Here is a 21,416-nt window from a genome sequence, read left to right on the forward strand (position 1 = left end):
GAACTATCATACATTTTCAGAACTGTCTAAGGTGAGCAGGGGAAAAAAAGCCTGAAAAGTCAGGGATTACCAAAGATTACTAGTTTTAAGGGGGGAGGAATAAGATGCAAAAACAAGATTACCCTTTGCTAAGTAGTTTAAAATCACTTTTAAACAAATAAAATACTTATATGTAAAAACTGTATATAAGGGCTAAAAGTACAGATGCACCCTGATTTACACAACAGTGGTGGCAACATTGCAAAGTCTCTGTTGCTCTAATAATAAAACTGAAACCACCTGCAGTATATACTAGAAGAACTCATTATTCAAAAGACTGTCATGTTGTATTATTTTACAGAGAGAGGAAATGGCTTGTAATTTATCACATACTTAATTTTCTTAAAGCAAGATATACCTCTAGCAATATCAATCAGAAAGCCAATGCTAGCTGAATAAACAATTCATTCAACAGGTCTTTTAGACTGAAAAGACAAAGATTTCTTCCTCTATACAGAGAAGGTGAATTTCTACTACAAAGGTGTTAAAGTTTCCCAAAAATGCCTGTGGATTTTCAGGTTTATAAATTGAATTAAACACATTTTTCAAATTATACACATTTATTATATTAAGATGATTTTTAAAAAGAGTGTTGACATGAACTAAACTTTGCTACCTAGTTTAGAAGTCATTACTTGTCTGCAATTACCTTTCTAGCAGTTCTGAAAACAGGCTGAATGATACAGCTTCTAAAAAGTTATCTGGGGACTTCCCTGGTGGCGCAGTGGTTAAGAATCCACCTGCCAACGCATGGGACATGGGTTTGAGCCCTGGTCTGGGAAGATCCCACATGCTGCGGAGTAACTAAGCCTGTGTGCCACAACTACCGAGCCTGTGCTCTAGAGCCCGCGAGCCACAACTACTGAGCCCGCATGCCACAACTACTGAAGCTCACGCGCCTAGAGCCTGTGCTCCACAACAAGAGAAGTCACTGCAGTGAGAAGCCGTGCACTGCATAGAAGAGTATCCCCCGCTCGGCACAACTAGAGAAAGCCCTCACGCAGCAAAAAAGCAGCCCAAAGCAGCCAAAAATAAATAAATAAATAAATAAATAAATAAATAAATAAATAAATAAATAAAATAAAAAATCATTTGACTTGAATTAGCAGACCTGGATTCTATAATACTTCCAGCTTGTCATTAATTAGCTGTGTGACCCTGGATTACATAGTAATTCAGCAACCATATTACTGCATCTTTCACTGTGAGCCACTAAGCTAGGTGTTGTAGTCTCAACAGAGGAATAAAATGGAAACTGAATGAGCTACAGAGAGGGCCAAGAAAGGGACAGGCCTGTCTGAGAAATGATGGGCAATGGAAAACTACTGAAGAATTTTAGGCAGCACAGAAGCATAACTGGATTGTTTTTTTTAACAAATACCACTCTGCTACCAGTGCACAGGACAAGATGAGGAGACTGGAAGCAATGGTTAATTACTATTAACAGTTTAAGTAAAAAATTTGTAAAGGAATGAAATATGGCAGTAAAAATGAAGAGGAAGTGAGAAATTCAAACAATAGAATGGTTAGGATTCTGTCATGGAATGGAAGGTAGTGAGGTTTGGGGAGAATGACAATGTTTCCCAAACATCAAACATGGTGACTAGAAGGACTGTGATTCTAATATTGAGATAATGAACATCAGAGAAGAACAGTTTTAGAAATACCTACCTCTATCTCATACGCTTATTTCTAAATGGTAATTCTATCCACCTTGATTATTTCTACCATTACTTTTTTTTTTTTTTTTTGCGGTACGCGGGCCTCTCACTGCCGTGGCCTCTCCCGTTACGGAGCACAGGCTCCAGACGCGCAGGCTCAGCGGCCATGGCTCACGGGCCCAGCCGCTCCGCGGCATGTGGGATCCTCCCGGACCGGGGCATGAACCCGTGTCCCCTGCATCAGCAGGCGAATTCTCAACCACTGCGCAACCAGGGAAGCCCCCACCTTGATTATTTCTATAGGAGATTTTAAAAAATCAAATGGAATAAAGTATATGAAATCACCCCAGAAACTAAAGTTTAATAAAAATGTTAAATATTACTATTGTCCTAGATTCTTCAGAATCAAAATGCAAGTTACATATTAGACTATTTCTTCTTAATGTCTGGAATGCTTTCAATAAGACAACGAAAGCCTCCAAATCTCTTCTCATTTACAAAATGACAATAAAAATCCAAAGCTTCTCAACTGACCGTGGTGAGGCTCAAATGAAAGAATGTGCATGAAAGCATGTGCAAACTGCACTGTACACAAAAATGCCAGAGAGAAACAAAATGCTAGTTAGTTCAGCAACTGAGAGGACTGAATTTTTGATTATAAATATCAGGGCTTGAAACTCATGACCATAAAATCTCAATGAGAGAACTAATCATGACAGTACCAGGCTGGGAACTCACTGAAAAGTAAAACCCAAGAGGCTGTAAATAAGAATCAGAGAAAGAAGGAGCTGTCCTTTTCAGGAGAGCAAGAAACTTCACAGTGCTGATTCTGAGGATACCCAGAGTATGACAGGTCAAAGACAGAATGAAAAAAGCCAATTCTAGAAGGGAAAAAAAAGTTCTAATCTCCCCAATTCACCTGTCCACAACAAATTTTTAAAGAATGACACTGATTATTCCCCCTGCCTGTTCTTACAGCCCCCATAAAATTTGTTCTTGTAAAGTGCGAGTAAAACATTTCTAATTTTTTCCATGTAAATTATCTTTGGTGAAATGTTCCATAAAGACTGGTTTCACTGATATGCTTTATTGCCTATATCAAATTACAGCCATTATTATTTAAGTCACTGTGAGTTTTCTCTGGGCCATTTCTACAAGTCAAATTTTACAAGAATAAATTTTGGGCTTCCCTGGTGGCGCAGAGGTTGAGAGTCTGCCTGCCAATGCAGGGGACACGGGTTCGTGCCCCGGTCTGGGAAGATCCCACATGCCGCGGGGCGGCTGGGCCCGTGAGCCATGGCCGCTGAGCCTGCACATCCGGAGCCTGCACATCCGGAGCTTGTGCTCCACGACGGAGAGGCCACAACAATGAGGCCTGCATACCGCAAAAAAAAAAAAAAAAAAAAGAATAAATTTTATCACATGCAGTTCTGGCCAGTGTTAGATGTTGTGTTCATGTGTTCATTATTTCTGCCAGTAGCACACATATCTATTTGATAACTGTGCATATTTTCAGAAGAAATCCATGGAAATTTATAATCTATTAGTAAAGTTAAGAGCAACTACTCAGGTATTCCAGGACTGTTATGCATTGCTAATTGAAATCTCCTAAGTACTTGCAATCACTTGCATATGATTAGCTAATAATACTCAGAGCTGGCAGAGCAAAGATAAAGAGCGGTTAAAATGGAGGGGTCAAAAAAGCAGGGTCTTAATGTAGGGCCTCAATGGTCAGCCTCTCTATAGCTGTGGTCCAAATATTATTTGAATGACAAATCAAATGCCAGAAAGTTATTTTCTAATATTCTACATGCATTGTTTCTAGTTATCCACATGTATTATTTCCATCATAAATTAACATATTTAAGGAAGCAAAAAAGAAATTACAAATGTACCTACTCCAACTGGTTAAAGTATAAAAAGTTAAAACCCAAAAGTTAGAATTAAATAATTTTAACCTTCTTAAAATAATGCTGAGAGCTAGCTAATTGGGGCAATATATAATTAATTGTGTTCTTTGTAGTTACTTGGTAAAAGCAGAAATATTTGGGTCTTAGATAACTGATTTACACTAAAGTAGTAGTAGCTAGGCACTGGATAAATCAGTGGATTTAACACATCATAAATGTCAATACTTAAGTTAAAAATAACCACCATCAACAAAACTATATTTAATAGAGTCTAAATGAAAAAAATGTCTAAATGTTCTAAAAGCTAACTTTTATACTCTTAAACACATTATTTGATATAATGACTATGATTTATAAACAGGATGTTTTATTGAGCCATTATTTTATATGTTTTAGCTGCTGTCTCAAATTCTATCAGGGGTATTTCTGACTTTAAAAGCACAACAAATATACTTTGATTTTTTGAAAGGACAATTAAAATCAAAATGGTAACCAACATAAAAATTATGAAATATATATATATATATACCCTGAAAGCTACATGTGAATCGCTGAGAAGTGGCCCCTCTTTTTCGATGTAATTTACACTTGAGTCTCCAGCAATTAGATGTACGTTTCCTTCCATGCCCTCTACTGAGCTCTGACAGGATGTGCTCTCTCCAGGATTCAATGCTTTTGCAAGAGTGTCAAATGCCCTATAAGGAGACATCAGAAGCTGTGAGCTTGGCCAATCTCCACAATAAAATGAAAATTCTATATAAAATTCTGAAGTTAAGATTTAGGCCTTAAAAATTGTTTAGAAAATAGAACTTTGGTGTATCACTGAGCATTCTATTTCAGTGATGTCTTTGACTCACTCTCCAAAAGCAACAAATTAAACTTCAAATATATAGTATGAAAAACTATATTATTATATTAATGTATTTTACCAGAGAATTAAAGTCTTTTAAAAAAAACTTACGTAATTTAAGGGGAGAAAAATTCTTATGCTTTCGTATGAAAATATGCTTTTACACGTTATACGCTTGATGTTACAAGGTATCAGCCCATTTATTTTACATACAGAAGTTATTTAGAAAAACAAGGGCAAGAACTTATGTTGACTTTACTGTATTCTACACAACACAAAGTTAGGTTTTAATTTTGTTTAAAAATTCAGAGAATACTTTAAAACTTATGGTAACATAGCTATATCTGAGCTATAAGAATTTGAGATCAGGATGGCAAATAATTAATATTAACAAATTAACTAGTCAAAATAGCTCCCCATATTTTACAATGAAATGCCTTCTACAGTTCTTTAAAATCTCATATTTAACAAAGTACTTATTTGAGACTCTTAAATGCAGTTTCAATATTTCAGAAGATGAATAGTGTGAAAAAAGCCTGAAAAAAATCTGCTTTCTGCATCCTAAGTATTAGTACCAAAAGAAGGAAAGGTAGAATTCTGATATGAGTTTCCTGAAGTGTAAACTTAAAATTGTAATTGATTCAACTAAGTTTTTAAAATCTATTTTCATCACTAGAAATTGGTGGGGAAAATGAACATGACTGCCGAGTAAGACAAATATTTAACTTTAGATACACAAAAGATAAAATCTGGCAACTAAGATATATGAAAAATCAGACCCAAATTATCATCTTTATTGAAAAAAAAATTCCTGAATTTTATGACTACATTTTTAATCTTATCATATTCACTTATGGCTCACTGTTTACAATGTAACCTGCTAGACACTTTATATTGAATAGAATTTTTCAATTAAAATTTATTTATGCCTTAAGTTTTCTAAGTCTAACAGAAATATGTTTTTTGAAACTTCTGTAAATAATATTTAACATAAACATATTTTAAGAAATACTAAAGGACACTTGAGCAAAAGGACACATGATCAAAACAGACCTTACCTTGAAACATCACCATTAGTCTGCATTTCTTGATGAAATTCACACAAAGAGGTATCACCATTGCTTAAGCTTTCAATCATAGACATTTCATTTCTATTTGAAGAAAGATCTTTAGTTTTTCCAAGGTTTGCTAATGATGTAACCACACTTGCCAATGTACTTAAATCTCCCTGACATGATTCAGCCTTTAAAAAAAAAAATAAAATAAAATTCTGCAAATTGGTATCAGTAAACTTTTAAATCTGAAATATCTAATTCTAGAGTATGAAATACCAAAAGAAAAGTACTCTAAGATAAATGAAATCCAAAAGTAAAATCAAAGAGCTCTGAGTTTTGAGGAACTTGAGGAAACTACAAGTTTAAAAATATCAGGTACATTTCCTAGGAAATGTTTATACAAAAGTTACTTTAAACTAAAAACTGCACTTACTGGCTAATCTATCCATGTAACAATTGCTTTCTCTGTAAAAGGACATTAAATTAAAAGATATTTCAAGTCCTTTTTAGCATTAAAATTATGATAATATTATTACAGTAATTTCTAAAACTTATTATACAAACTTTAAAGTTATATAGGATAAAGTTAATGTTTTATTAATGAAAAGAGAAAAAAAAAGGAAAGTGGATTATTGAACAGACTTCTAGAATGCCAACTTTTACCAGCCACTGTGTTAAATGCATTGAACATCAGGTACTGTGTAGCTGGAAAGTCTCTTTACATATTTAAGACATTGGGCTTTTGTTATACACTGAACATTTTCCTATTTGTCTTCAGCTTTTATTTTTGTTAATGTGTATTTTTTTATGAATATAAATTATAATTCTTTTATGAAAAAACTTTCTATCCTTAACTCTCTGACTACCCAGAAATATAATCTGTACAGTAAAGGCAGGTAGGTGCTTGATTTTTCTTCCTTTTACTTATCTATTTTTAGAGCAATGAATCAATGCCATAGCAACCTCTCACGATGAAAGATGAATTCTGAGTATCATTTTAAATTCAGGTTTTTATATATTTTATGTGCTTCAATTCATTAGTCATTCTTTTATAAATGCTCTAATTATTCAACCCTAACCTAATGAAAGGCCCTTCGTTGCCTTCTATGGCCTATTGATAGGACCACAGGTATTTAAAATTTTTCATTTTATATATATATATATATATATATAAAATTTTTTTTTTTTTTCCTTTTTTGGCTCTATTGGGTCTTTGTTGCAGCACATGGAAGATCTTTGTTGAGGCACGCGGGCTCTTCATTGTGGTGCACAGGCTTCTCTCTAGTTGCAGTGTGCAGGTGTTCTCTCTCTGGTTGTGGCGCACAGGCTCCAGGGTGCGTGGGCTCTATAGCTTGTGGCACGTAGGCTCTAGTTGAGGTGTGCGAGCTCAGCAGTTGTGGCATGCAGCTTAGTTGCCCCGTGGCATGTGGGATCTTATTTCCCTGACCAGGGATCAAACCCACGTCCCCTGCATTGTAAGGCAGATTCTTTACCACTGGACCACCAAGAAAGTCCCTTCATTATACCCTTACAGTTTTTGTTTTTAGTGTTATTAATCCTAAGAGGATATATATGTTTCCTTGAATTTCATTTCTTTTTTTTTTAATTTAAATTTAAATTTTATTTATTTATTTTTGGGGGCCGTGTTGGGTCTTCATTGCTGTGTGGGGGCTCTATGTCTAGTTGCAGTGAGCGGGCATTATTCTTCATCGCAGTGCACCAGCTCTAGGAGTGTAGACTTCAGTGGTTGCAGCACGTGGGCGCAGTAGTTGCAGCGTGAGGGCTCTAGGGCGCGTGGGCTTCAGTAGTTGTGGTGCATGGGCTTGGTAGTTGTGGCTGGCAGGCTCTAGAGTGCACACTCAGCAGCTGTGGTGCCCAGGCTTAGTTGCTCCGCGGCATGTGGGATCTTCCTGCACCAGGGATCAAACCCGTGTCCCCTGCATTGGTAGGCAGATTCTTAACCACTGCACCACCAGGGAAGTCCTAAACTTCATTTCTTCTATCAATTCTTTAGTTTATGTGAAACTGATTTCACTGAATAAGTAGGCAAATAAGTTTTGTGCTCTTCCAAATTACTAATGGTCCTAGAATCATTTACTGAGTAATCCACTAGTTACTGAGTTTCTTACAGGATTGCTACTTACATATTTTTTACTTAATCCTCACAACAACCCTGTGAAATAGGAATCATCATCCCTTTATTATTGATAAGAAGAATTACCCATCGTCACTCCAGCAGTAAGCAGTGGAGGCAGGATGGGAAGTCAGACTGTCTGATTGGAAAGCCCATGTTCCTAACCACTGCTCCAGCCTTCTTTTATATATATGAGTAAAAGGAGTTAACATTTTTAGGTGTTCTAATTTTCAATTAAAACTTAAACTCTTATATAATCTCTTCCATTTCATAACATGTGTATCTAACGAGATGTTTAATGTGGAAAGATCTCACATTGTAACTTGACAGTTTTGGGACCATTTGTCAGAAACTAACCGCACAAGACTGTTAATACAATTTAATATAAAAACATATAGAAAACTACAGTGTCTGGGCAAAGAGTAATTTTTCAACACAACTTAGTTATCTTCCTTTCCTAATGGAGGTAATGTCAATGAAATTATAACTACCATTCTAAGCACAAACCATGTAGATAAGGATAAGTGAAATCTTGTGCGTAATTCCTCACAATGTATATTTATGGTAAGATACCAAATCTTCTCAATTAATAATAACATGCTAAGAAAAATTTAAAATTAAATAAATAAATAAATAAACAACATGCTAAAGCTCAGCCTGTAAGGTAGACACTCTTATTATCCCATATTTTACAGATGAGGAAAGAAACTGAGGCACTAAGAGGTCAAATAACTTGCCCAAGGTTATGCAGCTAGTAAATTGCAGATGAAATCTGACTCCAGAGCACAAGTATTAAGAGTGCCTTAAAGTATCAAGCAATAAATAACAGCATAAATCTGGCCATATATAGATTGAATTATCTTATAGGGCATATGAAACCAGATCACATTATAGCCTGAGAGAAACACTATTCATAGTCTCTCTGAAATCTGTCTTCAGGAAAAATGTTTAACACTAGAGAAACTCTACATGCTGGATCTAAATAAGCAAATTTTTTTTCTTTCAGATGCCTTGCTCAATAAAAAGCTGCTCCAACTCTCTAAGAAAACCCAGATGACCTGGATACATAATATGAGAGCTCATGCAACCCTATTCCTATTTTTGACTCAAGTCAATGTCTTGAGAGGTGTGCTAGGAATTTCTCTTCACCTGAAATATTTTAAGTATTTTAACACTATAAAATCTGTAGGAGAACACAAAAGGAATATAAAGAATTTTATACTTATATGCTTCTATTTCTGAGCACTTTTATTTCAAGATGAAAGAAACCTGGAAGAGGGCTTCCCTGGTGGCACAGTGGTTAAGAATCTGCCTGCCAATGCACAGGACACGGGTTTGATTCCTGGCCCAGGAAGATCCCACATGCCGCGGAGCAACTAAGCTCGTGCGCCACAACTACTAAGCCTGCACTCTAGAGCCCGTGAACCACAACCACTGAGCCCGCATGCCAGAACTAGTGAAGCCCGTATGCCTAGAGCCCGTGCTCTGCAACAAGAGAAGCCACCACGATGAGAAGCCCGTTGCACCACAACAAAGAGTAGCCCCTGCTCACCACAACCAGAGAAAAGTCCACGCGCAGTGAAGACCCAACGCAACCAAAAATAAAATAAATAAAATAAAATAAATAAATTTATATATATATAAAAAGAAACCTGGAAGACATTTAAATGTTTGTCCTTTTCACATTGAAGCTATAATTGTTCTAGTGGAATAATGAACATTTCTACTTATAAAGTTAATTTGTATTATCAGGACTTGCAAAACGGAGGCTGCTCTAGTGACCTGGTCCACTTCACAAACCTAAACCTAAGTCAGTTTGCACTTAAAGGAAACACCTGTCAAGGAAACCTATCATACACCAGTCACAATCCTCCTGCTCCAGCTTTAGTGAGCTCACCTTACCCTAGACAACAGGACTCGATAGATTCACAAGAGAATCCCCAACCTCTGAGCCAATTAAGCCCTGTTTCCTCACTGCTGCTTCAAATGCTCTATAAAACTCACTGTTGACTAAATTTCCTCTGGAAGAGTGTTCCATTGCTTTGTGAGCACTGTAATCTGCTAATCCATGGATTGTTTTCCCTTAAGTAAGGGACATCAAACTCATCACTAAAATCTTTTAGTTTTGTCATTTGACACTACCAAATAGTTGATGATAATTTATGTTAAAAAAAAAAAAAAGCAACTTGTAACAGGGAATATTTAAGACCAAATCTATTGGCCAAATTGATGGAGGAGAAAAGGAAAAAATTTTTTTTAAATTAATTGTACTAAACACACCTTATCTGGTGTCATCAGCACAGTTGACTCAGTTTTTATGCCAGACTGATGAATATTCACAAACATTCCTGAATCTAACAGTCCTGCTGACCTGTAACAAATAAGTACACATTTTAGCCTTAGTTTCACTGGGAAGAAAAATTACCAGCTCCTTAATGCATGTGGTTTTTGATTGTTTTTACTATACCTTGCAGTTTCACTATCTGTTACAAAAGTTGGAGTTGCAGCTAATGGGCTTCGAAGGTCTTTTCGAATGTAGATTTTTTCTGTTGAAGCGGCACAGTTGGAAGATTTTTCTCTTGATACTTCAATGGGTTTTCTTTCACACTGAACAGCTACAAAAATGTGTCAAACTTATATCACAATGCAGAATTTACAGGCAATTACAAATGTAAGCTTTAGGTCAGCAAGGCTGCTAATGGGAGACATGGTTACCATAACTGAACTCCAAAGATAACCATCAATCTTTAGAAATTATTTTCAAGTTCAACAAAGTTGCTTCAAAATAGTAAAACTGGCCAATGTGCATCTCTTGCTCTCTCTTCTCTCCCTGGCCCAGCCATGGCAGAAATGTAGAAGAACTCCTATTTTTTTTAAAAGCTCACTGTCAAGAAGGAAACCTGAAGTTAGGAGTCCTTTACTTACCTAGATAAGAGTATTAAAGAATGAAGTAATATTTAACCAACTGAAAACAATACTAATAGAGAACCACAAATAGACCCAAGTTAAATCTTTTTTCAGTTAAGGGCAGGGAGACTTTTGAGAAGCAATTCAACTGCTTAGTCTTCATTTATAAAACAGAGGTAATTTAATTTATTTTATAGCAATTTAATTTCATGATACTTAGGAGATGGTATACTGTAGCTGTTAAATATACATTTTCTGAGAAAAACAAAACTGCCAAGATTAAAGTCCAAGTTCCGCCACTTATTAGTTGTGTGACCTTGGGCAAGTTACTAAATGTCCTCTGTTCATTCAATTGTAAAATGGATAACAGCAGCATCTACTGAGAATTTTGTTGTAAGAACAAATAAGTTAATTCATATGCTATACACATAGTAAAGCATAATGAGAACTCAATTCTAGCTATTGTCATTACCTTATAATCAAAAACTAAACTTGTATCTAGTTAGTTGGTTTATTATTATTATTACCATGTTCAAACTAAAAATACATGCCTGGCATATAGGCACTCAATAAAGATTTGTTGAATGTATAAAAAATACATACACATTCACATATTTCTATATTTCTAGTTGGAAAACTTTAAATAAAAAACCACATATATCTGACATATTTTAACGTGTTAATTTTAACACACTTCTAAGAGTGTGCCTGAATTCTTAAAAAGTATTCTCTCCTTTAAAGCTAATACATACAGTCTTGTTTCATTCCAAATGCAATACATCTTTGTAACCTGCAGTATTGACAACGATTTCGATGGTGTTTATTAATAATACAGTCCTTTGATCCTCGACATGAATAAACTAAATTTTTTCGGATACTTCTTTTAAAAAATCCTTTGCAGCCTTCACAAGTTACTGCTCCATAATGACGCCCTAAAGACAAAATGTTTAAGAAAACACAAAAGTCACATATTTCAGAACTGAAATGAAATAAGCCCATTTCTTCCCTTTAAACATGATATGAAACTGAGATTTCTGAGTTTATGACACAAAAATTTTTTTTAGGAATTACCAAACAGAGAATGGCACAAACTTATCCTCTGATACAATATATTACAGTATGAGTTTTTAAATTTTGTAAAGTAATCTTAACAATGGCATGGAAAATTTGGGAAAGAGAAGAAACAAAATCACCCATAACCCCATGATACAAAAACTATTTTCACTTCTGAGATCACTTACAAATTATAGTTCTGTTATATACTGTAAAAAGTTATTTTATTCTAAAAACTTTGCTCCAAAAAAAGAATATAACGTCAGTTAGTATTTGAAATCTAATAATCTTTCCTCATTGTGAGTTCCACTTTTTAAATTTCTGGAGAAATCTCTTATACTTTGATAAGCCTATCGTTTCACAAACCATCTCTTTGGCACAACTATTAACAAATTGAATATACTCTGGAAAAAGCTCTAGTGGAGGGTTTATTTTAGTGAAGTTATGGAAAAGATAAAAAGATTAAAGAAAACAAGCTGTGCCCTTAAACTTATCCCACTGGCAGTTGTGAATCTATATGAACAAATATGGGTGTGTATTTCTGGCATGAAGGAACTAAAATGGCATAACCCTAGTACTAGGCTTGGAGAAATGCCTGCTCAGCTATGCAGAGCATTACATAGAGGTTAACCAGAGCTTTTACACTTCAATAATCTGTTACTCTGTATTCCTGGAATGAGAACAGGACTCAGCAGGTAGATTAACAGCCTAATTATACATGTTATTAAGGATCACAACTAATTTTTAAGCAATTCCTTTGACAAAACTGGTTTCACATTCAGAAAAATTTCCACATGTTCAGTTTACTTTCAAAAAGTGAAACTGTCTTTCATAACTCTTTGAAATAGCATTTTATGACATTGCAAGATCACATTAAACTGCACTGAAATGAAAAAACTTTAGGAGAATAAAAAGTTCTAGGGAAAAATCAGTTAAATTTCATAGGCTACAAATATGAATCATAAAAACAACCTGCTTTACTTTCAATAGAAGAAACATGGTAGTGAGATAGCTATTTTAACAAGAGAACACATATAGGAGGTTATTTTTAATGTTACCTGATGCTTTGTCTCCACATACTACGCAAAGATCAAAAACCTTATTTGGTCCTTGTTCGGAGGAAGAACTGTCTGTTAAGAGCTAAAGAAAACCCCCCCAAACAAACAAAAACACAATAATTTGTTGTTACTTAGTAATATTCTCATGTAAAAAATTAAAAGAACATTCAGTCAATCTTACTTTTTGCTTTCTTTTTCATAAGTTATTCTGAAACTTTGAACTCTATTATTAGGCATGCATCGATTAAAGTATTCTTAATTATCTTTACATATAGATTAAAATTCCCATGTTATAAAAAGCATAAACAGAAATAATACCTTTTTAATTTGTTCGATAATTTGTTCCATAACTATTTCATTAAAGTAAACAGAGTCTTAAACACAAATACATGAGTATTTTTTTACTGTATCTCACCCATTACGTATTTATTATTCATATGGAACACATTAAAGTACTGCATCAGTCATCAGTCCTATCATGACATTTGTCTTTGAATAACTCAGAACATTTCCACATGGAATGACATGACTAAAATAAGCTATAACAGCATAAAAAGATAAATCTGAATTTTTTAAATAGAAAAGGAGTTATCAAGAAAAAAATATGTTAAAGCATTTACTTATAACTATGGAACATGACTGATATACAAAGGTATCAACTTTTCAAGCTGTCTAAGGTTTGGGTTAGGTGTAGAGGTTGACAGCATGGACTCTGTAGTCTGTTAATGAGAGCAAGTTAGTGGGGATTAGGTGGGGTGGCCTTGGGCAAATCACCAAACCTCTTTAAGTTATATTAAGAGCTTATCACTAGGTACAGCTAATGTAATACTGGCAAAGAAATACTAGTTTCTTCTTTTAGGTTTATCCTTCAATCTTTCTATCATTTTTTTTCAATCTTTTGAAATGTGAACAAATTAAATTCAAGCCAAAAAATGCGTCATTTAGTAAACATCTTCCCCTGCTTTAAAACAGCCCACAAAATAAACCTCTACTTTGACTCTTTTTCTTCTCTTAGGGGTGTTAATGCCTTCAGGAATAATTCTGATTTTAAAAACTTTAAACAGTCATTAAAATACCTGTCCCAGGGAATTACCTGGCAGTCTAACGGTTACAACTCTGCACTTTCACTGCTAAGCGTGCGGGTTCGATCCGTGGGTAGGGGAACTAAGATCCTGCAAGCCATGTGGCACAGCCAAAAAAAATTTAAAAATAAAACAAAATAGTGGTCCCTTACTATGTTATTGTGGCATCATTTCTTCTTATATCACCATAAAAAACAGTCTTCAATGAAAACTTAAACAAATAAACCAACAATTTCTGGTATTAGATGTCCTTTGAAAGCATCTATGACAGTTATCACTCTTTTCTTTAATAGCATATCTATTGCAAATTGTGCTAATATTTTATCTGCTATTATTCCTAAGGGTGGAAGAGACACTGAGAGGTTAATGGGCTTGCCCACATCCCATCTTGGTCACCAGACCAGAAATCAAATCTTTTTGGTCCAGGAGATTCCATACTATACCTGTTTCTCTTTCATTGCTCTTAGAGATGATCCATAACGTAGGCAAAGTACCAATATCATCTTAATTTTTAAATAGAGAAAGTCTTTTGAAAAAGAGTAACTTTAGAGTGGAGAAATCTTATATCACCTCTTCAGCCAGGTGATGTCACCAGTCATAAAACATGATGATAGTAAGTACCCTTGATATGATATGATGAGAATGGCACTAAACCTCTGTGATCCTCCTCCCCAAAACCCACAACCCCAGTCTAACCATGAAAAAAAAAGAACATCGAAGTCCCGCAGTGGGGCAACCTATAATATACCTGACCAGTATACTTCAAAACTGTCAAAATCATCAAATACAAGGAAAGTCTGAGAAACTGTCAAAGCTAAGAGGAGTCTAAGAAAACATGACAAATGTCGTATGGTATCCCGGAACAAAAAAGGATATTAAGTAAAAATTAGGGAAAGCTATGGACTGCAGTTGATGTATAAATACTACTAGTTCATTAATTATAACAACTGTATCACACTAATGTAGAATATTAATAATATGAGAAACTGTGTGTTCGGAGATTATATGGGAACTCTCTATACTAAATGCTCAATATTTCTATAAACACAAACTGTTCTAGAAAAAAAAAGTCGAGTCTGTTAATTAAGAAAATAAAGAATTAAGGTATGGATAATGTTATACATTTTTTTAGTGACTTCCGTCTTTCTGATAAGATAACTTTATATATCCTATCCATTTTCTACCGTAGCTGTTTCTAAAAATAATATAAATTATGTAATTGGAAAAATAATAGAACCGATCAGGATGTATAGGCATAATTTTGTATCTTATGAATTTGGAGTTTTTCAATCCTAAAAGGGATTTTCTTTGATCAGTTTTTTATTACAGAACCCAATTTTAAGTTGGCACTCACCCTCTTCAAAGTCTCTGGATGCAAACTTGAGGGTTCATTGTATTTGTATTCAAACATAGCAACCAGTGGTAAAAACAGCTGCATAACCATGACAGACTGCTTGCTACATCAATGAAGATGTAGTTGACTGACAAAAGAGGAAGCAAAAGTGACAAAGCTGGCAGCTAGAATATCAACTTCTTGATTTGGCAGCTGCTTGTTCAAGGCACAGGCATCTTGGTCCTGGAAACTGCAGCTATAGATTCTATAGATGCTCCTGATTTGGAAGTTTCCTAACTGTGCAGAAGCAGAAGGTCACTTAGAAGAAGTTCTGAAGCATGCTCTAGTAGCTATTCTTGGAAACATGACCTACAAGTGTTTCTTCAGCCTTTCTAACAGTTCTTTGAGCTCTCTACATTCTTTGTTAAATCCTTTCCTGCCCCAACTAGCCAGACTGGGTCTCACTGTGAGCCACTAAAAACCCACCCAAATATATGGGTGTGAGGATGCTTGAGGAAAAGAATAGTGGCTCGTAGGCGAGGGCAGCACATAATTTTATGCAAGATTTTTTTCTTACTGAACATGCAGGACATAAAGTCTTAATGTCAGGACTTACACTTATGATATGCTTTTTATGTTTTTCAAGGGTAAGATAAAAAGAAACTCTAGTTATTTACCTGGAGGTGTTGTGCAGACAAATCAGGAGTTGTAAAAATAAACTGGTTGACACCTGTTGCATCTGGGGTTGTGAGGAAAACTTTTCCTGGAGTAGAATCTTGCCTGGCCAGAATGACTTTGCTTGGAGTAGAGCCACTGTGATTTGTCAGAATGAACTGTTTGCCTTGGGTATTATGATCAAGTGCTGTCACAATCTGGATTTTCTGGCCAGTTTGCTGCTCTGTAACAATCTAACACAATCATGTCATTAGTAATCAAGTCAACTTAATCTTCTTTCTTCTCTGAGCACAATTTTCTCATACCTTCAGACAAAGCTAGACTAGAAAAGCATACCATTATATACATACGTTCAATATAATACACATACACACACACCATTAAATCTAGCAATTCTACTTCGACATCCTATCCTACAGAAATAAACAAATGTGCAAATAAAGCTACAATAGTAAGAACACATGGACCTCACTATTTTGATTCCTTCCCTTCCTCTCCTTTTCACCTTCCATTTACACAAACATATACTGGGTACATTCTATTTGCCAATCACTGTTCTGAGTCCTTGGATACAGCAATAAACAAAACAAAATTTTTATTCTCATTAAGCTTTTATTTTAGTGAGGAAAGGCAGATAAAAACCAAATAAGCAAATAATATTGTCAGGTGGTATTAAGTGCTACAAAGTAAAATAAAGCAGAATAAGGTGAGAATCACTGATGGAATGACAGTGACGAGGAGATGACATTTTTGCATAGACCTGACCAAGGCTTAGAACTAGCTAGGGGAAGTGCATCCCAGGTAGAAGCAGCAGCCTGTGGGGCAGGAAGAGTGTGTTCCATACATCTGAGGCAAGAGCACACAAACAGAGCTGTGTGAGTGAAACAGAATGGGAGAGAGAGATTTATGGTAGGAGGTGGGATCTGAGAGACAAAAGGGGCCAGACTGAATAGGTCTTTGTAGGCCATAAAATGACTGATTTCCTACTGGATGACATGGAGATCCACTGAAGGGTTTACAGAGAAGAGAAGTGGCAGGATCTTTTGCAAATAGGATCATTCTAGATTTAGTGCAAAAATCAGACTATGAATGTTCAAGAACAGAATTAAGGGAGACCAGATAGGATGCTATTGCACAGATACTGGCAACACTTGGGTATTATATATGGGCAGAGATATAGGCTGAGATCAGGGTAGCAGCCATGCTAGCGGTGAAGAATGATTAAATCTGGGATATTTTATAAAGGAGAGCTGACAAGATATGTTGATGGATTGGAAGTGGAATATGAGGAAAGAAGAGTTGAGGATGACTATAAAATTTTGGCCTGACCAACTGGGAGGACAGAATTGCCATCTACTGAGATGGAGTAGTTTGGGGAAGAGCAAGTTCATGAACAAAAAGAACAGCCTAGTATTGACGGTTTTTGTTGTTGCTAGGCAAATATTTTACAGAATAAACTCATTAAGCCAATTAAATTCCTTGATTCAATTTTAAAATGGCAAAGCTGATTTGTTTCCAACTTTTTTCTATTTCTCTGAAATTATTTTCACCAAGACTATTTTCTATGCAAAATTTGCAGCAAAGTTCTGAATCACTAATTAGTTACTGTCTAGAGCAGACGGTAGTGATTATGGCTGCTGCCAATTTGAGTTTCCTCTGTCGACCATTATTTCTACCATATCCTATTTTTCTGGCTGCAGTTTTAACTGCTGTCAATTTTATTTTTGCATAGGTTATTTCTACCAAGTCTAGTCTCCAGCTTCCTCTCTCACAATTTCTGCAATTTTCAATGTTGTTATAAATTTTATTTTAGAATATTTCTATCAGAAATATTCATTGTAAATTGAATAAAAATCTAATGGCTCACAGTTATTTCTTAGCGACAAGAGCATCAGGTACATGCAGGGTCCAACTGTTATTGGGTTGAAACCCTTTGCTTACATGGGTAAAAGTATGTTTACTGCAGCATAATAATTATAATTGGAAACTGAAGCAATCCAAATGGGCTTCAATAAGGACCAGTAAATAGATTATGGAAACAGTTCTCAGGTCTCAGGACCCCTTTACACACACACACACATACACACACACAAAAAGTCACTGAGAGCCCAAAGAATTTCTGTTTATGTAGGTTGTATCTATTGATATTTACCGTATTAGAAATTCAAATAGAAAAATATTTTTTTTTTTTAGAAAAATATTTTTAATATTTATTAATTCATTTAAAAATAACCCAGGGACTTCCCTGGTGGCACAGTGGTTAAGAATCCGCCTGCCAATGCAGGGGACATGAGTTTTAGCCCTGGTCCGGGAAGATCCCACATGCCGCGGGGCAGCTAAGCTGGTGCGCCACAACTACCGAGCCTGCGCTCTAGAGCCCATGAGCCACAACTACTGGAGCCCGGATACCTAGAGCCTATGCTCCGCAACAAGAGTAGCCACCGCAATGAGAAGCACGCACACCAAAACGAAGAGTAGCCCTGCTTCCTGCAACTAGAGAAAGTCCATGTGCAACAACAAAGACCCAATTCAGCCAAAAATAAATAATAAAATAAATTTATTTTAAAAATAAAATAAAATAAAAATAACCCATTGGGGGCTTCCCTAGTGGCGCAGTGGTTGAGAGTCTGCCTGCTGATGCAGGGGACACAGGTTCGAGCCCTGGTCTGGGAAGATCCCACATGCCGCAGAGCAACTGGGCCTGTGAGCCGCAACTGCTAAGCCTGCACGTCTGGACCCTGTGCTCCGCAACGAGAGGCCACGAGAGTGAGAGGCCCGCACACTGTGATGAAGAGTGGCCCCCACTTGCTGCAACTGGAGAAAGCCCTCGCGCAGAAACGAAGACCCAACACAGCCAAAAATAAATAAATAAATAAGAATTAAAAATGAATATCTGCTTAAAAAAAAAACAGGAAGAAAGCTTTTAAAAAAACCCCATTAAATGTTAACATAAGTAACATATTTAATGAAAAATAAATAATTTTCCAAACAAAAGAAAATTAAATGGGAAGAGTGGCACTGATTTACATTTTTGCAAACTGCTTTAATATCTGGCTTAATAGAAGCTGGATTCTCATACCTACCTGGGCATTCAATCTGCTGCAATATGTTATTTGGTTAAAATATATAAAGAAAATCAAGCCTTACATTTATTGGATAAAAGAGGGAAGAATATCTTAACTGTTTCTTCAAACTGTGTAAACTGTTCTTTAATATGACACCAAAACTTGACAAGTGGTAGCTTTTTTAGAGGTTAGTTGCAATGTGGAATCAGAAACTATTAAAATCTATCCTCCAATGTGAACCCTTTACTCATGAGTGATTGTGTAACATCGTGCATTGGTCATTTGGAAAAAACTGGTTCAGTGAGTTATGTACACCTTTTAAATGTTGACATATTTCATCATACAACATCACATGACAAGCAGCCTCTGGAAAATTGCACAATATACTTGTGAGAGAATGATAGTGAAAAGGCAAATACTGTAACATTTTAGCATTATTATGAGAATGGTTTTGACTTGCTGACTCTCTGAAAGAGTTCCTAGATGATACTTTGAAAACCTTTAGATTATGGTACCTCTTACTAGGACATAACTTTTTAAAAAAATGAAGACCTATCTATTGACATGGATGTCCTTCTACTGGTCCATTAAACCTCAGATTCCACACCTGTCAGAAACATTCCCTGGCTAGATCCTCACTCTACCACAACTCTTTTTTTTTTTTTAACATCTTTATTGGAGTATAATTGCTTTACAATGGTGTGTTAGTTTCTGCTTTATAACAAAGTGAATCAGTTATACATATACACGTTCCCATATCTCTTCACTCTTGTGTCTCCCTCCCTCCCACCCTCCCTATCCCACCCCTCTACATGGTCACAAAGCACCGAGCTGATCTCCCTGTGCTATGCGGCCGCTTCCCACTAGCTATCTATTTCATGTTTGGTAGTGTATATATGTCAATGCCACTCTCTCACTTCGTCCCACTTTACCCTTCCCCCTCCCTGTGTCCTCAAGTCCATTCTTTACATCTGCATCTTTATTCCTGTCCTGCCCCTAGGCTCTTCAGAACCTTTTTATTTTTCTTAGATCCCATATATATGTGTTAGCATACGGTATTTGTTTTTCTCTTTCTGACTTACTTCACTCTGTATGACAGACTCTAGGTCCATCCACCTCACTACAAATAACTCAATTTCTTTTCTTTTTATGGCTGAGTAATATTCCATTGTATATAGGTGCCACATCTTCTTTATCCATTCATCCAATGATGACACTTAGGTTGCTTCCATCTCCTGGCTATTGTAAATAGAGCTGCAATGAACATTTTGATACATGACTCTTTTTGAATTATGGTTTTCTCAGGGCATATGCCCAGTAGTGGGATTGCTGGGTCGTATGATAGTTCTATTTGTAGTTTTTTAAGGAACCTCCATACTGTTCTCCATAGTGGCTGTATCAATTTACATTCCCACCAGCAGTGCAAGAGTGTTCCCTTTTTATGGTGTTCCCTCCACACCCTTTCCAGCATTTATTGTTTCTGGATTTTTTGATGATGGCCATTCTAACCAGTGTGAGATGATATCTCATTGTAGTTTTGATTTGCATTTCTTCAATGATTAGTGATGTTGAGCATTCATTCATGTGTTTGTTGGCAATCTGTGTATCTTCTTTGAAGAAATGTCTATTTAGGTCTTCTGCCCATTTTTGGATTGGGTTGTCTCTTTTGATATTGAGCTGCATGAGCTGCTTGTAAATTCTGGATATTAATTCTTTGTCATTTGCTTCATTTGCAAATATTTTCTCCCATTCTGAGGGTTGTCTTTTGGTCTTATGGTCTCCTTTGCTGTGCAAAAGCTTTTAAGTTTCATTAGGTCCCATTTGTTTATTTTTGTTTTTATTTCCATTTCTCTAGGAAGTGGGTCAAAAAGGATCTTGCTGTGATTAACGTCACAGAGTGTTCTGGCTATGTTTTCCTCTAAGAGTTTGATAGTTTCTAGCTTTACATTTAGGTCTTTAATCCATTTTGAGCTTATTTTTGTGTATGGTATTAGGGAGTGGTCTAATCTCATACTTTTACATGTACCTGTCCAGTTTTCCCAGCACCACTTATTGAAAAGGCTGTCTTTTCTCCACTGTATATTCTTGCCTCCTTTATCAAAGATAAGGTGACCATATGTACGTGGGTTTATCTCTGGGCTTTCTACCCTGTTCCATTGATCTATATTTCTGTTTTTGTGCCAGTACCATACTATCTTGATTACCATAGCTTTGTAGTATAGTCTGAAGTCAGGGAGCCTGATTCCTCCAGCTCCATTTTTCGTTCTCAAGATTGCTTTGCCTATTTGGGGTCTTTTGTGTTTCCATACAGATTGTGAAACTTTTTGTTCTAGTTCTGTGAAAAATGCCAGTGGTAGTTTGATAGGGATTTCAATGAATCTGTAGATTGCTTTGGGTAGTAGAGTCATTTTCACAATGTTGATTCTTCCAATCCAAGAACATGTTATATCTCTCCATCTATTTCTATCATCTTTAATTTCTTTCATCAGTGTCTTATAATTTTCTGCATACAGGTCTTTCGTCTCCTTAGGTAGGTTTATTCCTAGATATTTTATTCTTTTTGTTGCACTGGTAAATGGGATTGTTTCCTTAAT

The 21,416-nt window shown here is 35.8% G+C and overlaps 1 protein-coding gene across 7 annotated transcripts in view; it reads right to left on the bottom strand.

Annotated features, from left to right (window-relative positions):
• NR2C1 (nuclear receptor subfamily 2 group C member 1) overlaps nucleotides 1-21,416 on the bottom strand; it is a 60,411-nt gene that overhangs the window by 16,904 nt on the left and 22,091 nt on the right. For 5 of the 7 annotated variants that reach the window (XM_067009913.1, XM_059081218.2, XM_059081217.2 and 2 more), the window contains 7 exons: nucleotides 15,760-15,990; nucleotides 12,668-12,749; nucleotides 11,309-11,488; nucleotides 10,117-10,264; nucleotides 9,930-10,020; nucleotides 5,519-5,703; nucleotides 4,140-4,305 (listed from right to left, as the gene is read on the bottom strand). In XM_067009913.1, the coding sequence (XP_066866014.1) occupies nucleotides 4,140-4,305; nucleotides 5,519-5,703; nucleotides 9,930-10,020; nucleotides 10,117-10,264; nucleotides 11,309-11,488; nucleotides 12,668-12,749; nucleotides 15,760-15,990 (1,083 nt within the window). The remainder of the gene's footprint in view (nucleotides 1-4,139; nucleotides 4,306-5,518; nucleotides 5,704-9,929; nucleotides 10,021-10,116; nucleotides 10,265-11,308; nucleotides 11,489-12,667; nucleotides 12,750-15,759; nucleotides 15,991-21,416) is intronic. The other 2 variants (XM_067009914.1, XM_059081219.2) reach the window with 2 other exon arrangements.

This window comes from Kogia breviceps, chromosome 12, assembly GCF_026419965.1.
Source record: "Kogia breviceps isolate mKogBre1 chromosome 12, mKogBre1 haplotype 1, whole genome shotgun sequence".
Lineage (NCBI taxonomy): Eukaryota > Metazoa > Chordata > Mammalia > Artiodactyla > Physeteridae > Kogia > Kogia breviceps.